At 36.3% G+C, this 24,012-nt stretch overlaps 1 protein-coding gene across 11 annotated transcripts in view; it reads left to right on the top strand.

Moving 5' to 3' along the window:
* EPS15 (epidermal growth factor receptor pathway substrate 15) overlaps positions 1-24,012 on the top strand; it is a 74,490-nt gene that overhangs the window by 29,576 nt on the left and 20,902 nt on the right. For 10 of the 11 annotated variants that reach the window (XM_054211632.1, XM_054211633.1, XM_054211635.1 and 7 more), the window contains 12 exons: positions 233-274; positions 4,300-4,389; positions 4,722-4,769; positions 5,761-5,856; positions 6,278-6,343; positions 6,791-6,916; positions 7,370-7,429; positions 9,015-9,215; positions 10,829-10,974; positions 11,880-12,039; positions 15,677-15,762; positions 21,574-21,646. In XM_054211632.1, coding sequence (XP_054067607.1) covers positions 233-274; positions 4,300-4,389; positions 4,722-4,769; positions 5,761-5,856; positions 6,278-6,343; positions 6,791-6,916; positions 7,370-7,429; positions 9,015-9,215; positions 10,829-10,974; positions 11,880-12,039; positions 15,677-15,762; positions 21,574-21,646 — 1,194 coding nt within the window. The remainder of the gene's footprint in view (positions 1-232; positions 275-4,299; positions 4,390-4,721; positions 4,770-5,760; positions 5,857-6,277; positions 6,344-6,790; positions 6,917-7,369; positions 7,430-9,014; positions 9,216-10,828; positions 10,975-11,879; positions 12,040-15,676; positions 15,763-21,573; positions 21,647-24,012) is intronic. The other variant, XM_054211640.1, reaches the window with a different exon arrangement.

Genomic DNA, 24,012 nt, shown 5'->3' with positions numbered 1-24,012 from the left:
TCTGATAGCGGTCAGTATCACCAACTTCAAAACAATAATTTAATCTTCTGAAAGTTGCAGCATGAAGAGCTGTCATAGTCCTCATCATTTTACAGAATAAATAGAATTATATAAATGCTTAATGCTTCTTTGAAGAGCAGTAAAAAGTGTTTTCTATCTTTATTTATCCAGGGAGAGGGGAATTGAAATATGGATCCTTAGGGTTAACTTTCTCTCTCTCTCTCTTTGGCAGCTATCGAGTGCAAATCCTGTGTATGAGAAATTCTACCGACAGGTATGTGTATTCTTGTTGAGAGAAAAAACTGTATTTTGTATTTTAAAGACAGAATATTCTTTTGCTGTAGACTTCAGCGTGGTCAATAGTGTGTAAACAAAGTTCAAGGAAAATTATCCTGCTTGAAAATCTGTTTTTATAGTAACTAACACTTAGGTCTGAGCTATATCAGTATAAAGGTAATATTGGTTGTAAGATGACTTATTTAATTTGCTAGGAAACTGCCAGGTATGTATGACATACATCACTTTACAGTTACAAGAGTGTTAGCTCTTGGAATTAAGTAAATTCTTGTGAAATACTGTATTGCTGTGTTCTTTGTTACATTTTACAAGTGAAGCTGAATTTCCTGTGTCTGTAGTGCAGCTTGTGTTATGTAAGACTTGCATCTCTCTCGGAGTTTCCCCGGAGATTCTTACAGGATGCCACAAGGAGTGAAATTTGGATGGAAGACCACTGAATGCCAAAAGAACGCATGTAGTTATTGCAGCTTCGCTCAACAGACACAAATCTTTTGACTTTTTATAAAGAAAAAAAAAAGGAAAAAAAAAACCCTCAAAAACAAAAAAACCCCACACAAATTTCATCTATCATCTGTCTTTTATATTTAGGCCCAGCAAAAATAAGGTGTATTAATTCCTATAAATACAGCTTTTTTGAAAAGCAGTATTTGTTTCAGCTACTCTATAATAGCAATATTTTGTATCATGCATTATATATGTTATTGTACAAACATAGGTATGTGAAAACTTTTAAGGAAACATAAACTAAAGGAATGACTGTATAAAACAATTTAAAATAGATTTTATGGCTTTCTTTAATAGAAAGACCTGATGAGTAATTGATGAACCCTGTAAAAAATCCAACCTTATAGGAAGTGGCTTTTTCGTTTGTGCAACTGATAACATTCCCGTCTGCCTGTCCTAAGACAGGATATAGTTTATACAACCTCTTTATTTTTTGGCTGTCAGCATTAGAATGTAAGCTTATCTGCTCGGGAAGAGAGAAAACTGTGATTTCTATCCACGCTCTGTTTTTGGATTGTGCTTAGAGGATTAGTCCTATTATCAAGTGCATAAAACAGCAGTTAAAGCGTATCAGCCTACGATGCCTGAAAAGTTTGAGGTTTCTATTTTACTTTAACAAGGGTTTTTCTTCACTGCAGGAGAGTAGCGGTTTTGAAATTGCTAAACAAGAAGAGAGAATTTACCTTGATATAATTTTGGATGGTTCTTGAAGGAGATATTATTACCCTCACAAAGTTTTCCTTCAGTCTGATGGACAAATCCACTGTGTGTCTGTCTCTAGACATTGCATTAAAAGCCTTAGGAGAATCCCATATTATGGTGATCGTTACAAGGTCACAAGAAAAGGCAAGGAACTCAGTTTTTTGCATGTTAGGTTTCCTAGCTCAATGCTACTATCACTGCTATGTATCATCTTTGTCACCTACCTGTTTGTCTCTTCCTCTTGATTGCAATTGCTTAACCACTGAAGTGTGACGCAGAAAGGTGGATAAAGAAACTGAATTTAAGCACGAATGTGATACTGGTTCCTAAATCACTTGGCATCTTGCGTTTGTTGGAATGTGTAGCCTAGTGAAACTGGAGCACTATTTGTTGTCCAGCAGTCTCAGTAGTATACAGGAATGGGGATTCCTTCAACGTGATGTTACTGTTAGTGAAGTTGTGCCAATGGATTTGTTTTCCAGAGGATTAATTTTCTGACTTGCTCAGCCAAACTCTTCTGTGCAAGTATTTCTCCTCAAGAGTAGCTTTCGAATGTACTGTGTCTAAAGACTTTCTGTTGTACTAGATAATTTTTTCCTTCCCTCCCTTAGATAAGGAGATGTCAGCTTTCAGAATAGAAATGTCAGGAAGACATTTCCTGCTTTGTCCTATGATGCTAGTAGAGCATGTTTTTATTCTTTTGTACCAGAAGCACTTCAGAGTGTTCCATGCAACTTGAGTATAAGTTTATCATCTGAAATAGCCCTGATGCCTAGTACACTTACAGATCTATCACAAACTTAAACTAATTCATCTGGCATAACGTGTTGTGAAACGGGTATAAATCCTGGGCTTTGTACAATGCGTTTGAAACCTTAACCTTTCAATAGGGACACTTTTCTTTCAAAGAAACGTTTTTCTGTTTAACCTTTTCTAGACTGACTCTCACAACAGGCTGAGGTTAAAGGATAAATTTAAATACATGTGATGAAGTGGTAGGAAATGACTTAATTGGGTTATGCAGCGTAGCCAGTAAGCAGCATAAAGTCTTGATGAATCCTGAGCTGCAGTACTTCTCACTGTTACCTTGTGACCTCATGACATTAGATGTATGTTTTTAACTTTTAATCATTTCTGGCTCTACAAAAGACAACTTGCAAAAAGAGAGTTGTTGGCCATTTCAGCTATGAAAACTGCTTTTTGCACATCAGAGAAAAAGCTCTACCGAGTTGGTGTGTAGCTGACAAATACCAGTGATCTCAGTGCAATAATCAAACGTAAGCCAATCTTCTGCACTGCTTAGTAAGTACCCCCATTCCAGCATGCAAAACCAGATAAAGAAATTGAAATCAGCCCTTTTAAAAAATACTTACTAAAATTTGGGGAATTAGTTGCACAAAAAGAAACTGTATCCATATTGGTTTAAATAAGAATGCTGCTTAAATCCTTTTAAAGTCACCTTCCTCTGGGTTGTAGGTGAGGAAGTGGAAAATAAATACAGCTGATACTGTGTTGCTTTGACTTTTCCGAAAGAGTAGAGAAGTCCTAGGCTGGAAGTTTTCTGCCTGGGTGCCAAAATTACTGTGCTTATGTGGAAGGTCAGCCCTGCTAACTAAAAGCGGTATTTGATGCAGTGTCTTGGCAACTTTTTGCCTATAATATGAACAGCTCTCTCATACAGACTGAATTAGATACTTTAAAAATCTGAAAAGGAGGCTACAAGGCTGTAGTGTTTGTGATTTTTATTGCCTTGACCAGGGAATCCTCAATTAGAGGAAACAGTCTCTCCTAATTAAAATCATATTAGTTGTGTTGAAAATAAAAGATGTTTTCACTTTTGTATTAAATGATGCTTTTGGGATTATTTTCACTTTTAGAAGCAGAAGTGTCTAGAGACAACCTTTGTATGCTGCAGCATGCTTTCCAAATGATAAATTCTTCGCGGTCTTTCGCTAGTTAGCTCTAAACCCATCTTTGGGAGCTGTTTGCTTTCGGCACTTTGCGTGTGCTGCACCCATGAACTTGGAAGGTTGGTCTTACGTTCCAAACAAAATATTGAATATAGTCTTTGTTTCAACACAAAGCTATGAGACTGTAAATGATGCAATACGTCATCATCAAGTGTTTTCTGTATCTTCCCAAGCTTTCTGTTCTCTCTGAAGCACTAGTTTTCACTAGGCATTCTCAGGCGATTTCAAAGACAGCCATGAGGACTCAGTGTTCAGCAAGTGCTCAAAAAGCATTGATCTTCAAAAGGGGATACTGGGAAACCTAATGCTAGTATCAAGTTATTTTTTCTGTGCATGTGCTTCAGTTTTCCATGCATGCTCGTTTATTTGTAGGATTTCAGTTTCGGTTCTCTGTCTCTTTCTCTCCAGGAAGTGTGGAAAGTAAGTGACCTCTGTTGCATCTTTCCTGTCCTTTGAAATGTTTATCATGTTGCAAATTCTTCAGTTTCAGGGCATCTCAGCTGATCATGGATGGGAAGAGCTTGGTTTTCAAGATAGTATTGTATAACTTCTATCTATAAAATGTAAGATACTATCTGAACTTCTAAAGCCTGCCTGTTAATATTAAATCTGGAGCAGCTAGTTCAAAATGTCTTACTTCTAATATTAACATGATTTTTAATGAAAGTGAGCTTTTCTTTTTTTTTTAAAAAAAAGTCTGACGATTGTTCTCAAAGTGACTGTGTGAACTCGAGCATTCTTCTTTGCTAGCTTTTTGAGAGCCTATGTAAAGAGTTTGCATCAATTCAAAAGCTGGTTTGTCACGTGAGGTTTTTTCTCTCCCCAGGTTGATTCTGCTAATGCAGGAAGAGTGTTAGCTTCTGACGCAGCTGTTTTCTTGAAAAAGTCTGGATTGACCGATTTGGTACTTGGAAAGGTATTTAATGACAATTATTTAATTATCCTGTCTCTTGCTTCAGTTAGTATCCTGTGTAAATTAAAATACTTAGTGGTACTACAGGATACGTGATCTTCCCTAATGTGTTTTCAGTTGTGCCATCGAATAGTTTCCAACTTCAGTATCCTTGCTTATTCTGCTGTGTATGTAGCTTATGGTCTAAATCAAAACAATATTTAAATTTTTCATCATAAATAGGTGCTATCGTGAACTGTGGACTTTCATCCAAGAATGCATTGTTAAGTGAAGTGGGAAATTGCCAGCTTGCTCTCAGTGCTGTGAAACACTTTGTATCTATTTTTATGTTTTAGATTTGGGACTTGGCTGATACTGATGGCAAAGGTATCCTGAGTAAACAGGTATGATTATTTATATGATGTACAAGGTTACTCTAACTGTTAGCAAGCCTTGAACTAAGATAACAGTTAAGATTTCTGGTTCAGGAAAGCAGTTTTTCTAACTGATTTTTTTTTTCAGATTTTTCTAGTTGGAACTAGTTACATACTTCCCACTGTAGTTTAAGCTACAATAAATTAAGTAGCCTTCAGCTACCTCATCAGTTTTTCTTCTGTATAGCTGTGTAATTCAATATACTGAGAGGTAATTTAAGGGTTAATGTACTGTATTTACTGTAAAGGTGACTTTTCCTGTTAATCTTGGAGGACACAATGCAGAAATTAAAATTCTAGTAAAATCTTCAGAATTTTTTTCAGAATTTATCTAATTTAGGTGGACTTGACATTAGCACATTCTGGTTGGAGTTGTTCTTCCAAAGTTGTAGTGATAAGCAGTATGACAGTCAGACTTCCATATCAGTGGTGCTACTGAAAAGCTCTAATGTGTGTTGCTGTTTGGTTTGTAGTATGGTTACTTAAACAGCAGCCTGTGGAGACCTAGCTGCTTCATCCCATGGTAGGAAAAGGGGGAGCTTGTAGCATCTACCAAACTTTTTTTTTCTTCCCCAGACTTCTTTTGGTTCATTTTTCTAAGGTGCTGTACCTTTCTTTCCTCCCTGTCCATCAACTGCCACCTTTGGGATCAACTCAGTTCTTCCAAGAGTAACTGTAATGGCTACTTTAAATTTTCACTGCTCTGGCACAGAAGAACTGAGTGCTGAGAACTGACCACGTTAACCAGGAGGTTACTAAATGCTTGGAGCCAGTAATTACAAACTTTGCCTCACTGGTGGAATTCAGCAGTTGCTGACTGCTGCTTTCGGTCACTTTGTGACTGCCTTTGAAGCCGTTTGCAACCCTTTGTATTTATAGCAATATTAGAAAAGCTCTTAATTCTTCTGAAATGTGAGTATTTTCACATAATAAATCCTTTAAAATTTCATTTTTCCTGTAGGAATTTTTTGTGGCTTTACGACTTGTAGCATGTGCACAGAATGGACTGGATGTTTCCCTGAGTAGTCTTAATTTGCCTGTTCCTCCACCAAGATTTGTAAGATTTCTTTTTTAATTGAACATATCAACTCATTAATAAGAACTGTTTTTAAGTAAACAATTAGGAAGTTTTGGTATAAATACTAAACGCTTCTGAAAGTGATGTTGTAGGGCAATAGGGCCCTACAATAGGGGAAAATTAAGCAGTGCGGAATAAGAATGTACATGTTCTAGTGGGGATTTGAATATACAATTGTGTTTAATTTGAATATAAATGGTATTTGTTCTATTAGTGTTGTCCTTAACGGAAGAAACATTTTAAATTTCTTATCTAAATTTTGGTATCCTTAACTAAGGTAGGAGTGACTAAAATGCAGTTCTGGCTTTGAGAAGGAGCACCTTCTCAAATAAGGGAGTGGTTTTGCAAGGTCAGAACCATGTCTTTTTTTAATGTGCGTTTATCTCCTGTTTTTCTTTAGACTGATACTAATAGTCCTTTGCTACTCAGTGGAACAGCATCAAGTGATGTACCGTGGGCTGTTAAGGTAAGCTAAAGATGAGGGTGTTACCCAGGACTATGAGATGGTTTACAAGGAAACATAAGTCTGTTTGAGGAAAAATATAATGCTATTGATAGCTATAGTTTATAAAGTATGATAAATCATCATTTATTTCGAATCTGTAATTGGGCTAGTAGACTTAATTGGATAAAACCACTTGTGCCTTGGGAAATCTCTTCACGTTTAGATATTTGATTTATTGGGAATAGTTACCTGAAGCCATGAAAATAATTGAAGAATAAATCGCACTGGGGTTTAGATGAGTCTCTAGCTGGCTTAGAAATAGTATCTTTTTCATATGTTCTTTTAAGCAACAGGAATTGCAGTCGGTGTGTTTCCAGTTGTAACTTAAAAAAAAAAAAGTTATTACTTTTGAACTTAGGCTACAAGTGTGATCGTTTCCATAAGTAATATTTTATTCTGTCCCTGCAGCTGGAAGACAAGGCTAAGTATGATGCTATTTTTGACAGCCTAAATCCTGTGAATGGACTGTTGTCAGGTGATAAGGTGAAACCTGTACTCCTTAATTCAAAACTGCCAGTGGATATCTTAGGAAGAGTAAGAATATCTTTCTACTTAATTGTTAATTCACAAATACACTCAGCAGTATCTGTTTTTCAAATTGAAGACTTGTAGTAATAAGCCTAACTATTAAATACTATCTTGTGGAGTGGCTACGCATGTGTAACTCTTTAAATGGTAAAAAAAAAAAAAAAAAAAAATCTTTTCATATTTCGCTAGATTGCCGCTTACCACAGTGTATCAGTTATGTGTACTCTTTAACACATGGTTTAGAGAAGGGTGCCATTAGTGAACTCTGTCTCCAACTTAAGAATCTCTCTTCTTTTACGTGGTTTACATAAATATGTTGCTCACTGAAAACTAATACTGTTAATAGAACTTAAGATATGGTGGAAGGAGGCTGTTCTCACATTTGTTTTTAATGAGGTTTTAAATAGGAAACTGATGCAGTTCAGGCAAACATCCTTATATTCTGCTTTTTGTTGGTAGGTATGGGAATTGAGTGATATTGACCGTGATGGAATGTTGGATCGAGATGAGTTTGCAGTCGTAAGTATCTTCTGCCTCTTGGGATTTTGAAAGCCTAATGGCAGAGGTTTAAAATAGATGCATTGTGTATTAGTTTCTGATTGTTTGTATAGTTTGTTTATTGCCTTTATTCAGGGACCTTAATCAAGTTTTAGTACTGGTTAATGTTTCTGTCAGTTTATTGGATGTCTCTCTCAGCAGTAACCTTCTTTATAGGCTAAAACAGCCATTAAAAACTTATACCTGTGATCTGCTGTCCCACTAGAGACTGAGGGTTTTCACTGAATAAGTTTTACCTTCACCTTCAGTGTTTATAGTACTTGAACGCCTCAAGATACCTTTGAGGAAAATTTTAAAGGAATTACGTATAAATTCTTCAAAAGTTTGTAGCAAGTTAGAATTTTGATACTATTAATGCCAGCAATGATGGAATAATGTAAGAAGTGGTAAATAAGCTTGACTTCCCCCAAGACATGGCAAGTGAGAAGAGAGTGGGAGGCTCTCGCTTTTGAAGATTGTATAAGTCTTGAATGTGATAGTAACCATGCATCAAATTTTTCTCAAAAATTTCAGCTTGTTTTTGCATGTATGTGAATTGAGAGGAAGGAATTACGCATTCACTTTGGAGGAAAGGGTTTCATTTTATGTACGGAAATATCAAACCTATCTTTAAACATTTGGAAAAACTAAGAAAATATCTTAGCTGCATTCTGCATTGCAAGAACTTGAAAAAGTGATGTGACCTTCTGTCGTCGGGACGGACTAAAGACAGCCTTTCATTGTAACTTCTAGAAACTAAACTTTTACTCATCCTTTCAGAGTCAAAATTAAAAAATAAAATAACATGAAAATTAAGAATATCTGTGTAATTGTGAAGAATTGTTGTTATGGACAACGTCAAAACCTTGCTTTGTGTTTTTTTTATAATATAAGTATGATGAATTTACCTTTTTCTGCTGTCCCGTACACTTTTGAGAAAGGATAAAAGAGTAAAAATGGTTTCCTTGAATATTGTTCTAGTCATCTTCAGGCATCTATATGCTTCAGTTTCTTTTGAAACCGATTCCTTTAAGACCCTAGTAGTTAACTGTTAACTTTATTTCATTTCCTGTGTTTATGCTGTAATTCTTCACACTTTTAGCTTGGAGATCAGAGGATTGATAGGCACTAGGGAAATGTTTGAGATTAAATTAAATTGATAATCTGTAAAGTATTATAAGCCTTCTTTAAGATGCAGTTCTGTGTCTTGAACAACAGTCATAAAATTACTAAAACGTACTACAACAACAGAATAGTCGCTAAGTGGAACAATTCCTGGAAAAATTATTTTAATGTATTGATTAAGCATTTGAAGTGTTCTTTCAAATAAAATTCTACAAGTGGTGGTACAAGCTTGGTAATATTTAGGAGAATCGCTTTAATGTTCTGCAGAAGAATGTAGTAATGATAAACACAGAAGGGGATAAGCTGCAGTTCAGTTGAGGGGGCTTATAAAAGAGAAACGTAATGGAAAAAATGCCACAAACTTATTTCTTAACTAATTCTTTAACATATATATATTTATTTCTTATATATTTACATCCACACACCTTGTTTTCTTGTTCAGGCCATGTTTTTGGTGTACTGTGCTTTGGAGAAAGAACCAGTGCCTATGTCCTTGCCTGCAGCTTTGGTGCCACCATCCAAGAGAAAACCTGTTAGTGTTCCAGGAACAATGCCATTAATTCCATCTTCAACATCTACCAAAGAATCTCATCAGTCCTTGCCACCTGTAGGCATTTTAGCTGCCAAAACACCATTAACACAGGTACAATTCTGAAGTTACTTGGGGTTAGAAGATTTCTGCTGTTAATGCTGTGCCTTGGAGCCTGCCTGTATGAAGAATCTTGATACAGGTTTTTAGTTTTCTTCTTGGTCTGTTGATTGGTTGATGAATTTGAGAAGGCTGATGGGAAGACCAGGTGGAGAGGTATGAAATTTATCTTGTTCTGCTTTTTCTAGATGTCTTCAAATATAAACAGTTGTATAAAAAAAAAATTATTTGGTAAAGATTTAGAAGATATTTTTCAAATAAATTATTTCAAGGCATCAAGCTCAACTCAATGGTCAAAATACTAAGACAACAGTTTAAAAATGCAGTCCAGGTACACATCTGCAGAACATAAGTCTTCTGGCTGAAGACTGAGTTGAATATAGACAAGTTCTTAAAACAAATTGTAGCAGGGATGTGTGTGCAGTTGTGTGTGTGCAGTTGTATGTGTGCGCATGCATGCAATATGAAGAAGACACTAATGAAAATGGAATAGATAAATGCAAGCAATAGGAACAGGAAACAAAAGGTCTGGCATATCCACCAAAACACATGAGATTTGTTCTGAATGTTTGTTCCAATTATTAAGAAGCTTGATGCTTCCCATTCCCCTCCAGGCATTTTATTTAATCTTGATCATTTTAGAATCCAGAATTTGGGAAATGTCTTTCCAAGTAGATTATAACTTACTTGTTCTATTCAAAATAAGGAAAAAATCGAGAAGGGGATCAAAGGTAAGAACTGTAGTACTTAATGCATGAGATCCTGCTTGGACATGTGTGTACCCGTATTTGAGTCATCAATAAGAAACTTGCTTCTTAATTCTGGAGGTGCCGAGGTTTTCATCTGGCAATTTACTTGACTGATGGTTAAGTCTTGCTGTTTGCATTATAAAGCAGTGCCATTCTGGATGAGTGTTTCAGTGTATGTTTTGTGTACAGCATCATTTGGGATTCATCTGCTAAGTGTCCTTGTATGCTGAAATTAATTAGCGTTCATAAACATGCACCTGAAGCCATTTTCACTCAAAAAAAAAACAACCCCAAACATCTTTATGGTAGCTTAGTGTTTGGAAAAATTGCTCAAGTAAGAGAAGCGGCTCTAATTCCTGTCTTTACCTTGATCAGAGGTAAATTCCACAATTTAAAATGTGCCAACTATTAACAGTCTGGGCTTGAGCAGTTCTTCAGTTCCTCCAGCTAAAGCTCTCCAGCTGTGTAAAGAGGAATAAAATTGATAGAGCCAGAGAGTAAGCAGGACTGTGATTGAGCACAGCGGGCTCAACTCCGTGCTGGGAGGAAATCTAGGCTCCAGGGAATACTTTCAATGCATAGGCAAAGAGGCAGAGCACCAATCAGCCTTGGTGCTTCACCTGGTGTAAATACTTTGCTTCTTCTTTCGGAGTTGCTTGTGGATCTCTGTGCATCTCTATTTTGGAAGATAAAACTGGTTCATGAACTAGGCACCTATATCACTTTTTATGTCTGTGCTGTAGTCCTTCAATTATGTAACTCTGAAAGTCAACTATCTGGAAACAGAACTACCTGTATCTTAGTATTGTGGGTTTTGTTGTTGTTTTTCTTTCCCTTCCATCCCCACCACCCCTTCAGTGGGTTGTATCGCCTGCAGACAAAATTAAGTATGATGAGATCTTTGTGAAAACTGACAAGGACATGGATGGATTTGTGTCAGGTGTGGAAGCCAGAGAACTATTCCTGAAGACAGGACTGCCTTCTGCTCTTCTTGCACATATCTGGTAGGGTTTTATTTCATGATAGCTGTTTAGACGATGGCATGGTTCTCACTCCTTCCTACCACTTTTCATGAAAAGTGCTATGTTGACACTTCTGGAAAGTGAAAGTTGGTTTTTGTATAGAATAGCATGGCCTCTGTATAAGCAGTGGTAACTTATTTGTTTCTACTTTTGGACAGAAATGAGGGAAAACAGGTTTATGCTATGTGTCGTCATCTAGGGGAGGAGTTACAGTGCCCGAACAGAGATTGTTACAAACAAATACTGCACTTCAGCTAAACCCCTGGTTTAGGACATCATAGTGTTGCTGTGTATCTAAACATTGATGCTGTCCACATACTGGTAAAGAGAATTATTTGTATAAAATTCTTAGCATGTGAGAATTATGGCCCATCTCATTCTGCAACATATTTGTCTTTCATTACAGCTAGTAGTGACACCCACTGCTTTTTTAATTCTTTCCCCACTATAGGCTATTGTGGGGTGCTCTGATAGGAAAAACAACTTCCCTCCCCCACCCCAATGGTATGGTTAACACAACCTCTAATTTAGGAAATTTAGGGAAATTAAATAAACTCATGTTAGCTGTGAAAAGTTCTTTAATTTAGAAGGAACTTCAGTTACAGATAATCAGGGTTCGTTAGTGACTCATAGGCCTGATTTTGCCTTTCACCAGATCAGAACTTACTAAACAGAGCTATGGACCTTAGCATGCAAAGAGAAAGTGGTTGTGTATGGCTGAGTAATGTTTTCTATTTATTATCGTGCCTTACTTCTATATTGCATTTTTTTAGAAGAGGAGACATACACTAGCAATTTTCCCATTTTCAAATGACAGCAAGTATAGTGAACAGGGCAGTGCTTGCAGAAATGAGGGTTTGATTTATTTCATGTGCGTCTCTGTACAGGGCTCTCTGTGACACAAAGGACTGTGGAAAGCTTTCAAAGGAGCAGTTTGCTTTGGCTTTCTATTTAATTAATCAGAAGTTAACAAAGGGCATTGATCCACCTCAGGCTCTGACTCCAGAGATGATTCCACCTTCAGACAGGGGTGTCAGTCTACAGAAGGTAAGAATGGGTTTGGCATTTTTGGTATAACACTCAAAGAACGTTAGTTTCAAAGGCTACGCAAGAAACGCCTCAGGTTCTGGCATACCTTAAATTTATCATAATATCAGGAAGAAAACTAGTCTTAATTGCAAAGAATTGACAAACACGGTTCCATTCATGTTTCAAAATGAAGCTGTCATCTATTATGCCTGCCAACCAAGCGGAGAGATCTTATGTTGAGAAAGCATTATTTTCTATTTTGAAAGAATAATCCTTCTACCGGCTGTCCAAAGAAATTCTAGTTTGCACTTGAAATATTGTGCACAAGTTCAGTGTTTTTCCCCTAATGTGTTCACATTTACCTTTTTTACGTTTCATTTTTACGAGGTCTGGGAAGAATGTGAACTAAATAAAGGTTAGAATTATATATTTAAAGTTTTAAAAGTAAACAGTCCTCCATTTTATACTTCACAGATAGTTTCAATGTCGTCATAGTCTGTTGATTGCCATCTATCTTTATCCAGCGGTAGACTATACTATCCAGGAGTTCAAGTTCTATTTATCGGAATGGTAGAGGTCATCGCAAATTCTTACTTGTTTTACGCATCGTGAAGTCTGATGTGGGTTACCTTTTCTTGGTTGTGCAAAACATTGACCTAATTCTACAACTTTCTTAAACAGAATGAAAAATTTGCACCTGAAAAAATGAAACTCAAAATTTGGCACTACTTTTGAGTTTCTGTAACTGGTATCTAATTTCTTTTTACATTCTGTTTTTAAAAAGTAATTGCTTTATTTGCAACTCTACTAATCTTTTTTTGTATGTTTGCTTTCCTTTCTATGTCTCTTTTCTAGTTTGGACTGTTTTTTCCATTCTGCACCACTCTGCTTTTCATCCTTATTATTCTGTCAGTTTGTTAACTCTGCTTTCTCAAGGTTAGAGAATCTTTGCTTTTCTAATATTTACTGTCTGTTAGTTTAATAATGAACATCCTTCTAAGACTCTTACATAATCATTGAAATATCACGGCACTTCTCTGTCGTGTCACAGTATGTGACTTATTGCTAACTTCCAGTGTTGTTCATCTGGAAGAACCCCAAGGTTCTTCCTTGAACGCAGAGGTCTGTGGCTGTTACCTGTTGGTAATATGTGCTGCTTAAACTTAAAAGAGAAAATGCTGTGTCTTGTCCTATTGAAATTGCTGGCAAAGTGGTGACATGGCCTGGTAGTAGTAACCCAATGTGACGGTTGACATCACTAGGAGTAATACCCATGGTTTTACTGCTTATATTGCAGAAAATGTAGTGATCAGAACACATTAGGTGAGATCAGCGTTGGTTGCTGCTATTCTGTGTGTATAAATTGTTTTTATAGAACTCTCAAAGACATCAGTGTGATTTTTTTTATTTTTTTTTTTTACATTACTAACATAAATGATAGGAGTAAAAATACTGTGAAAGAAAATGTCTTAGCTTTTAGTTAGCTCTGTAAATCCTTACCAAGAATTTGGTTTACTAGATTGAGCTGAACCTCCAGCTCCTTTTGTGCTTTTTCAAAAGAGGTGTTGTCTTGTTGGTATGAAAGAACCTGTTTGTCCACGGTTATTGCTCAAGCATTCAACCCAAAGGATAAGAGCAGTAGGCAGAAATCAGCTTTTTGCTGGTTTTCTTGAAGTGGCGTGGCTTACATTGTAAAAAGCAAACAACAAAAACCCAAACAAAAAACATAAAACTAAACCCAAAAACACCAACCCAAAGCATAGGCTTCATCTTCTGAATGGACCAATGTAAAGGTGTTAGCAGAAATATCAATAAGTATAATGGTAATCTATTATGATTTTTAAGTAGGGAAGGTTAACTTGTGTCCTTCTTGGTAGATGTTCAGATGCATACGTATATATATTGCTGTTATCTAATGTTTGGTTTCCTTACAGAATTTTATTACCACAGTAGCGTAACTTTTATTTCAATTTTGAGACCCAAATGCTTTGAGACCTGAATGCAGATCCCATGAATGGGATACAGCAGCAGTCTAATACTTGTTGCTGTGTTTCTTTACCTGGAACTCTTTGTAGTCACCAAATGGCACTTGCATTACCAGCCATAAAACTTAAACTTATATGTAAGTTCCTCTTAAAAGAATTTTGAAAGGGATTTACTTTTATTATTAATTTGAGTTAAAAACCCGAAGCGTTGTTTGCATGCATGTTGCAGTGTCGTAAAAGGCAGCAAATAGTTCTAACTGTTGTCTTTAACTTGTACATTGAAACTAAAAATGTTGGCTTTTATGTTCTTCCTCCACACCAGTTCTCCTGAACAATTGAAAATAAGATTGAACTACATTTTGTTCGAGTTTGTTTCTGGCTGTAGCATGCAGAATTTCTTTTAACTGATGAGAGAAGGAAGGCTGGAAAAAATATGTACTTGTAGCTAATAGCTCCATGTTTTCCTTCTGTCCCCTTCCTAGGAAAAATAAAAACTTTCTCATTGGAACATCATGAGCAACTCCACAAAACTCCTGTGTAATTCCTTTAGAACAGGATTGAACGTCACAGCTATTTTGCCCATTTCAGAAGGTGTACGCTAACAAGTTTAAGAATAGCTGTATGGAGTTTTCTTTATTCTCAGTTCACGCCATTTGTTCTAGTAAAATACGCATCAACAATCTATAGTTCTGCTTAATAATATTCTCTGCCACAGTGTGCTCAGATTTACTGTTTAGGTCTTTTCATGGCTCTTGGTTTGTTTATTTTCTCAGAGTGTAAGCTTGAATAAACATGTAGTTAATAGCATCTTGATTTATCTTTAGAGAAACTTCAGCATTTAAAGGCTTTTATGTTATTCTGGGAGTATCACTTGCCTTTTTTAATTACATATATATACTTTTCCTCTGAACTTTGTATTTATCCTGGATGACTTGAAGGAGCTGATGTAGTTATGGAAGGTAGTTACAGTGACTATGGCTTTCTAAACATGTTCACGTTGTGATAAGGCACAGTAGAACAATTACAGTGTTTGCTAATTTGTGGCCTCAGCATTTCTTCTATAGTAATTTATGCGTAGTTTTTTGAAACGGAAATTATTTTTATGACAGTTGTCTTAATTTAAAGACATTTGGTAAATGGGAACTCATGATCTTAACTTACCTATGGCTTCGCATTATCAAAGTTTCCTTCAGAACTCTGGAGGTGATTAAACTAGCTCAGTATCACCTAAAGCATTGCAATGAAGTGTCTATACTCTGCAACAGGAGGATCACCAAGGTGAAGAAATGTAAATGTAGTAGACAAACCAAACCACTCTTAAATGAATGGTAGGAAGCCAGCTAAATATTAACTGTAAGTTAAATCTTATTTTAAAGCTAGATTTTTTTTATTTTTTTTTTTAATCAGGTAGTCCTGTGCTTTTGTGGAAGATCTCCTCAAGAGCTTACAGGAGACACACTCCATTTGAATTACTAGATGCTTTGGATGTGTGTTGTCTTCTGTTAATATTGCATCTGGACTGTTGGGTCTTTTAAGATTGAAGATTTAAAATACAATGCTACCGACAGTTGTTACAAGAGGATAGCTCATGCTGTCACAAAAAGTAAAGTGAATGTAGTTGTTGGACAGCATAAACTATAAACTAACACTCTTTATTTTTTATCTTTCAGAGTACTCAAGGACCGAATTCTGTAGCAGATTTTTCTGCAATTAAAGAACTTGATACATTAAACAATGAAATAGTAGACCTGCAGAGGTAGGTAAAGGAGGAATAGTCATAATTGCCTTAGATTCAGTTGTGCTATTTACTATTTTTTCTAAAAAACAATTCAATGCATAAGAGAAAAACAAGTGGTAGTAGTCTGCTCTGCTAAAATAAATGGTTAGCATGTCAGCAAATGTCTACAATGCTGTTTAACGCTTCTACTCTTTGCTCACTCAGAAGAGTGCATTTAATAACAGCGAGATTGCAAAAGGTCTGTCCGTCATGCCTTCTGGGTATGTTTCAGAGAGCTGCCTATCTTAACATCCTGAGGTGGAAATAGCTCTTTTGTTCATCTTTATTGGCAAATGAAAAGGAAGCAGATCTTTAGGATGATAGAACCATGATATAAATTGGTATTAGTTGTCTTAGATTTCTAGAGGAAATTCTAAGGATTTTTTTTCTAGTGACAGTAAGGAAGTGAGATGCGAAAGATCAAGAAGTGTGTAGGGTGGGGAGTGGGAAGATGACAGTTCGCATATGGACTTCTGTTAGGGCTTTGATGGTGGTAAAGATGGATATGCTTCTCTTCTTGTTTTGTAAAATAAACTGTTGCACTGAGGAAAATTGTTTTAATTCGAGGTCTGCAGACCCATGGGTTCAATTAATTATTTCTAAGGTAATTAAGATGGTGACTTCAAGTGACTAAGAAAATCAAGTTCATATATGTTGTATAGTCTTCATCATACTCTCAAGACATAGCAGATATTTCTCTTCAGTCATTTTTTTTGTTACTTCATAGATCTACAGAAAATTCTGTTAAGAACAGTTAATGCTACTATTTTATAAGCGAGGGAGATTTGTCAAGAAGAAATCTGCCTGTATTATTCATGTCACTTGCAGGAATGATTTAATTTGGCAATGTGTCAAAGCACAGTCTGTTTCCTAAATACATAAATGTTTTTTCACTTCATCTGCTTATTCTCCCTCTCATTACTCCCACTGCCTCCTCACTTCTCCCTGCTCTGCCTTCCTCTGTTTTTCTTTAGCTTGTATTAATTCCAATTTTGGACACTCACATTTATTAACCTGAAATATGATTTACAACCATGTGTAATTGCTGTTAGTATCTTAGAGGGAAATAAATTGTTCACTAGCGTGAATTTTTAGATGAAGTTGGTTTTCAGTAGGTGGGCTTGCAGCCTAACGTGCAAGCCAGTCTGTTTACATCTTGTTACCTTTTCTTGCTGTGAGGTATGAAGGAACCATGGCCATTGGAAGGTCGTTGCTTCCGTTTCTTCGGTGGCAAATATACTTGGGCAGTTATTCAAGACACATTTGAATGATATTAGATTGTTGAAGATATGGTAGGGGCACCTGTTAGTATGTATTTATTTTTAGAAAGGGGAAATCTACTTTGAGATACGATTTAGGGGCTCAGAACAGACTGGATTAACAATCAGAGGCTTAAGCCTGTATTGTCAAGCTTAACTATAATAGTAAGAGAATGACTATCAAACTCTCAATGTCATAAAATGAGTTGTGGCTCAAGTAAAATATATATATATATTTTTTTTTTTTTTTTTTTCAAGAAAATTAATTGTTTGATTACCTGGAAATCCTTTAGCCACTGCAGAAGAGTTATTTTGGTAGCAGAGTAAATGTTACCTTCCCTAAGCACAGGTGGCAATGCTGGGCAACAGATTAATCTTTGTGGTAAATGTAGGAGACTTTTCATCTTTGGCAAATACGCATTTCTCTTATAACTGGTGAAGTACAATTTCAGTCTTGATAGTTATTGTATAAAAATGTAATTTAAACTTAAGTTATTTTTGTTCATTGTTAAACAAGATATATTGTTCAGCTGTTGAACTCAATAGGTAATAATTCTAGTCCATGATTCTGTTGAGAAGTATCCGTGAGAGCTGCATTTCTGAGACCCAGTAACAAACTGAATCTATTTTTGAAGTGCACTTAAAAAAAAAAAAAATGCCTCAAAAGAATGATAGTGTCTGGAAAACATAGGTTTTTGAGAGACTGAGCAAAGAATACAGAGGTGATGTGTTTGTGCCTCAACAGTTTATGTGGGAGAGATTTCTGGTAGCCAATAGCATTTTAATCTAATTCAATAAAAACAATGTCAGGAAGATGGAGGTTGAGAATCAGATGAATAATAAAATGCAGAACGCTTATTAGTGAGGATCATTCCCCTCTGGTAGGAGGAATGATTTGCGTAGGGACGTTGTGGAATCTGCATCATTTTGAGCCTGTCAGCACTGCTGCCTCTAAGTTCTGTTTCAGTTGCACTATATTTTTAGAAAGCTATTTGAAGCCTTTTTTGATCAGCATTGTGGGAGGCTAGACCAGATGTTCTTAATATTCTTTTTTGAGCCGTAAGACCTTTTTCTTCCCCAGCAAACCCTGCTTTGCTTTTGTGCATTCAAAGCTAGCTACAGCGCACAAATGCATGGAATTGGGAAAGATGTCCATGCCCAGGGCAGGGGGGGTGGACTAAATGGTCTTTACAGGTCCCTCCTGACCCAAACCGTTCTGTGATTCAGTGAATTTCTTCAAGCTTTCCAAAACTGTGTTCCTCTCTAAGCGTGTTAAATTCTTGAGCTTAACTTAGTATACCTCACCAGAGGTGCCATCCTTCACGTATGTTGGACAGCAACGGTTATATTGTCCTGAATATAGATCAGGTTAAAAGGACCATAAAGCTGGTAAATTGGTCTCTCAAAAGTAAGGAAATGGCAAAATGACCCCAGAAAAACAGGGCAACCCCTCCCTGCCATGCACTTGCATCAAGCCTTTGTTTCAAAGTTCAGAGATCTACAGCTTCTTGGCAAAGCAATGGTAAAAATTTTAATGTAGGTTAGATTATTTCTTCTAACCTCTGTTTTTTAAGTGACTGAGCTGTTGCAGCTGAAAAGATTGGGGAGAACAAAGGGGAGGAGAAACTGGGCAAACCCTAGACTTTTTTTTTTTTTTTTTTTTTTTTTAGGTTTGACAAACTGAAGTACTACTACAGTAGGAATTCCCAAAATTACAAATGTATGTGAAAATAAGAAATGTTGGGCAGCTGTGAGTGTAGATAATGCTACCAGCTCTGAATAGTCATCTGTGACTTATTATGGAAAAGAACTATGACTTTTTTGCTTTTATAGTAGCTAAAGTGGTTCTAAGTGTTTGCCATCAAGAAGCCTGGCCGGGGTTATTTCATATTTGTCTTGAATGCCACTACTGAAATGGGGACTCCTCAGTTGTCAGCTATCACAAGTATTTGCAATATGCTGGTTCCCATTTATACATTACTTCATTCACAAATTAGTATAAAACTTACGGATTTACTAAGATTATTTGATTATAAATCGTGAAGTATCTGCATTGGAGAAACCATCTATTAGTTTTGAGGTTTTTTAGTCATTGCTTTTAATTTATTTTGATAGGAGGTTCTCCTAACCTGACTACTATTAAAATACAGAGGGAAATTGTATTGCTTTCATCAATTTACTTGAATTAGTCACAAGTGTCACTTATTGGCAAGACCACAGTTGTTTTGGGGTTGTTCTTTTTAATTTTTTTCTGAGTCCTGTTGCGGTAAGGGACTTTATGATCCAGGAAAGCTGTCATATCCAATAAATCAATATTGTTACTGTTTTTTGGTTCTTTCAGTTGCTGAGCATTCCTACAGGGGCATACCAGATAGTTTGTAAAAGAAATGGAGGCATTCAGAAGAATTAGTGAATTAAGTAGGTCTGTGTTGTTTTTTTGGGGTTTTTTTTTGAGACAAAGACGCATTACTGTGGGGGAGGAGGGGATGTGTTATGTGTAGACTATATACACTCAGCTTGTTTTCCTTTCCCTGAGACTGCTTCCTAAGCTTTTCTTGTTCTGCCTGACAATACTTCTTTCACTTGATTTTTTCCAATTCATTGTTTGTGTTGTGATTTGGCTAGCATAAGCTGCCAGTGGGTGGGTATTGTATTCTGTTGCTTGCTTAGCGTAGCCCAGATTGCAAGGTTTAGGTACCTGGCTTCTGTTGAAATACAAGGAAAGTGATCTTCATTTCTGACAGTCTCTTAGACATGTCAGAGATATCAGTGTGGAAAGGCTGTACATTAAAGCTTATATACCTCCTTGCATTTCTATTTCCTGCTCAGTTTTCATACCCAAGCAGGAAAAATAACAAGTATTTGTTTACCTAGTCAATTATCCTCTTTTATCTTCAATCAGGAATAATATGCCTGAATGTTTGCTGTGCTTGATGTGTGTCTGAGGGCTTGAAGGTATTTTTCAGCCTGACTTGTATTTAGATCTGTGGAAGTGCTTTGCTGAGACTGAGACCCTTTGTTCAGGGGAAGGTACAGAAGGCAAAATCAACAGAACGTGTTTCAACCCTGCGTTGCAGTGCTTTAAATATCTAAGTACAACTCTGCTACAAATAGTTTATTCAGCTAGAGGAGTGTGCTGTAGCTTTGAAAATGGTAAAGATTTTGTGATCTTGAAGGTTCACACTTAAAAAAAGTAACTAGCCTTGTTCTTCAAAGACCCTCTACACATCTTTTCCTTTTCCTTCCATGTAAACCTTCCTTTTGGGCACATTCAGCAAGTTGGTCTTTAATCGGATACTGAGATAAATGATAGCAGAATGTAATCTATAGTAATTATAGATTTATTCATTTAAGATCTGACATCTGGATATTATTTTTTTATTTTCCATTGTGCATGGTTTAGCAGTAAACAAGTTTTCCTCAGCTTGAGTAAAGAACTTAACAGTAGACCTGCTTTACTTTGGAGACAGAAATGCTTTCTTCTGTATTAGATAAGAGTAAACAATGAGATTAATAGCTTTAGATTGATTACCAATCTGCGGCTATTAAAATATGAAGTTACCTTAATTTCCATATGTACTAGTAATATAATTTGATAGCTTTTTACTATGGTATTTCATTTAGAAACGTTAGGTTTATTGTTGTTCAAATTCTAACTTCTAATGTGTGTGCTAATTTATTAACAGAATTTTTATGAAAGTAAATATCTGTATACGGAAGATAGTGTTAAAACTGTAAAGCTTAATGTGAAAGGGCATCTGTGAAAGGACAAAAGATTCCATAGTCTAGACATAAATGCTCTTATGATATTCTTAAAACAGTAACACTTCCGACTTGTGTAGGGTGGTTTTTTTTTCCCCTTTCTTAAAGCTATTGTTATGTCTGACTGCCAAGAATTTATTGATGATAATTCCCCTGTCAACAGTAGTCACTTTTAAACTTGAATAAATGTCTGTAGAGACAGACTTGATATGACACAGCAAATAGCTACATATGGTGTCTCTAAGCAGATAGTGATTACAGCAAGCTAACCTTTATTCTTGTGACTGAGTTTACCAACAGATACATCTAAAATCTGATAGGCAGTTAATTAATCGGCTAGATTGGCCTGCTGGACATGTTTTCTAGCTGCTCTTAGCATAGGAATTACTGTATTTGCAGGGGTTAATAGATGGAATCTGATGCAATCCCTCCCACTTTTCCCAGCAGTTTTCATTAGACAAGTGCTCCATAGCAACAGTGAGATCACTGGAGACAGTATTTCATTGATTTCTCCCTCCCGCCCCCTTCCATTTTTGAGCCATTCTTATCACTGAAGTGCAGTTGGGTGAAAAGACGGGTGTTTTTTATGCAGAACGCTTATGTGGGCTTCTGTTTTGTAACTAATTTGGAAAGCAGAAATCCCTTACATCTTTTGTGTTTAATGTTTCACTATGTATTTAAAGAGAGATACAGGCTTAGGGGGCTGGATAACTGTACCTGCTGTAGCTGATGTTCTTAAGTATTCTTGCATTGTTTGCTGGTCTTCTAGGGAAAAGAATAATGTAGAGCAAGACCTGAAGGAGAAAGAAGATACCATCAAGCAGAGGACAAGTGAGGTCCAGGTAAATAAGATACAGAATTATTGTTCGGACACCTGATATTGCACCATGTGGTGCTTTAATGGCAGTAGGATTACTGAGTCTTTAGATCACATCACTTATTCAGTGATGTGATCATCATTATGAAAAGAAAAAAAAATTGGTGGCTAAGAAAAAAAAATGTGCTTTGAAGTATATTTTCTATACCAGTGTGGGTAGGTGTGTATATTTATATAAATGTGCGAGCTTCTAGGATGTTTAGCCTGCATGGACTTTTAAATGAAAAATATTACAGAAGAATAGGTTTGGTTTTGTGGGGTTTTTTTGTTTTGTTTTTAGCAAGGCTGTCAAAAGTATAATTAAAACGAAAGAAGGCACTGTAGCACTGCAAATTAATAGACTTAAGTGGCTGAATTAAAAGGGTTTGTATATGGGTCTGCTTCTTAAGAGTCGCAGTAATTACCAGCTTGGGAGGAATGTTGCCTCAAGTTAATTTTGCCTAACGTAAGTCAATTTTAAAAATAATCTGTTTGATTTTTATTTAAAAGGATGACACTGGATGGAAAGTTTAAATTTTACAAGTGTTTTACAGGGATTAAAAATTTTACAGTCAGCATCAGTGTTTAGGGTGCTAACAGTCTAGCCAAGCCCTGAATTAAACACTGCAAAGCAATATTTCCATTAAATTCTAAGCTGCAAAAGCAGATGAAGTTGCTGCTTTAAGAAAAAACTTCAGTGTGATATCTGATCATTTACATTTATTTTAGGAATCTTTATTATTTCAAATAATCTTTATTTGATTAAGAGCAAATAATGCAAAATTTCTGCATTTTACTTTGTTGGGCAGAAAAAGAGACAATGTGTTACAAATGTTGTGAATTTTGTGCTTGGCTATTTAATATCCTTAAAGTCTGGATGATAATTAATAGTCTGACCTTCCAGAAGATAATCAGATGCTGGCCTGTTAGTCACAATGGCAGCCAGACTCAGCAGCTGCAGGAATGCATGCAGAAATTGCCCATGTCTGTGATTCTGCCCATGTGTGCAGCGGTCATTCCCCTCCCCGCTCTGCAGATTGCCTTTTCACACTATTAAAAATTCTTCTGGGTATTCCTGGTTTTGCACATGGGATGATTTTGTTAGTATGTTCTGGAATCTGTGTGTGTCTGTGTAAAGGTTGGGTTCTTTGGTGCCTTTGCACAAAAGGTATGTAAAGATTAATAAAAACCTTACCTTTAATGTTACAGTATTATTGTCATCTGCATATGTTTAGTGTTTGACAGTCAGCAGCATCACAGAATCAATCAAGCCGTCATATCTAGGACAGTAATGTTGGAAGCAACTGTCTCAGGTCCTTAACCTCTTAGTGATCACAGAAGCTATTTATCCCTTGTTAAATATAGAGTTACAGAGTTCTGTCAGTCTGCAGCGAAGGAACAGTCTATTACTGGCTTGTCAGAAAAATGAGAAACCATCAGGCTCAAACAGGATATGGCTGCAGCATCTATTTAAGCTGGTGGCCCTTTATCTCTCCTCCTTTGTTGCTCCTGAATGTTGGAAGACCTGCATGTTTCAGGAAACTTTCTAAAACTTCAGACAATACCAGTGACAAACTAAGAACATCTTTACATCATGCTTCTTTTTTTCTTCTGGTTTTATTCTAACGGGGACATTTCTAAAGATGGTGTACAAAACCAGTGTGTTCTTGTCTGCCACCTTGGATCAAGCTAGTTTCCTGGCATCACACTCCAGGATTTCTGACACCGGAGTTACTTCCATGGACACAAATTATAATCTCAAATATAGCCGTGGTCTATGATGGATTGAACTGTTTTATGTGAGAGGAGGGAAAGAATGACACTTTTTTTTTTCTTCTATAAAATAATTTATGTACTATGTAAATAGATACTAAAAAGCAAAGACAGAAAAAGAGTTGGAAGGAAAACTCAGCCTACTGGTGGGTTTTAATATGCTTATTAAAATATCAGCTCTTTAATAGCAAAGATTAAGGGGTGTTTTTTCAGTCTCCCTGATGAGACTCTGAAATAAGCGGAGACTCTCCTTTTTTCCAACCGTTACTGTGTGTTCTCTGGAACTTTATTGACATAAAGTCAAAAGGCCTATGTTTTGCTTTTCAGCGGGACACTGAAACTTTGTAAAGAAATATTTAGAACAAATGCATGCAATTTCTGAACAAAGCATAATATGTGTTCACATCATTTGGGGGGGGAAAAAATGTAACTGCAGGTGAGACTCTGCAGAAGGTGCAGGGGGGAAAGTATTTTGGGACTGTGGCCTTCCAAGTAGTCCAGAATGTTCTGGCCTTCTCTTCTAGCCTTCTGATCACTTTGTTGGGCTGGTTTTTTTTTAAACAGATTTATGCTCTGAGT

This window comes from Rissa tridactyla, chromosome 8 (genome assembly GCF_028500815.1).
Source record: "Rissa tridactyla isolate bRisTri1 chromosome 8, bRisTri1.patW.cur.20221130, whole genome shotgun sequence".
In the NCBI taxonomy this organism is placed as follows: Eukaryota; Metazoa; Chordata; class Aves; order Charadriiformes; family Laridae; genus Rissa; species Rissa tridactyla.
This window is presented reverse-complemented; position numbering and strand designations above follow the sequence as displayed.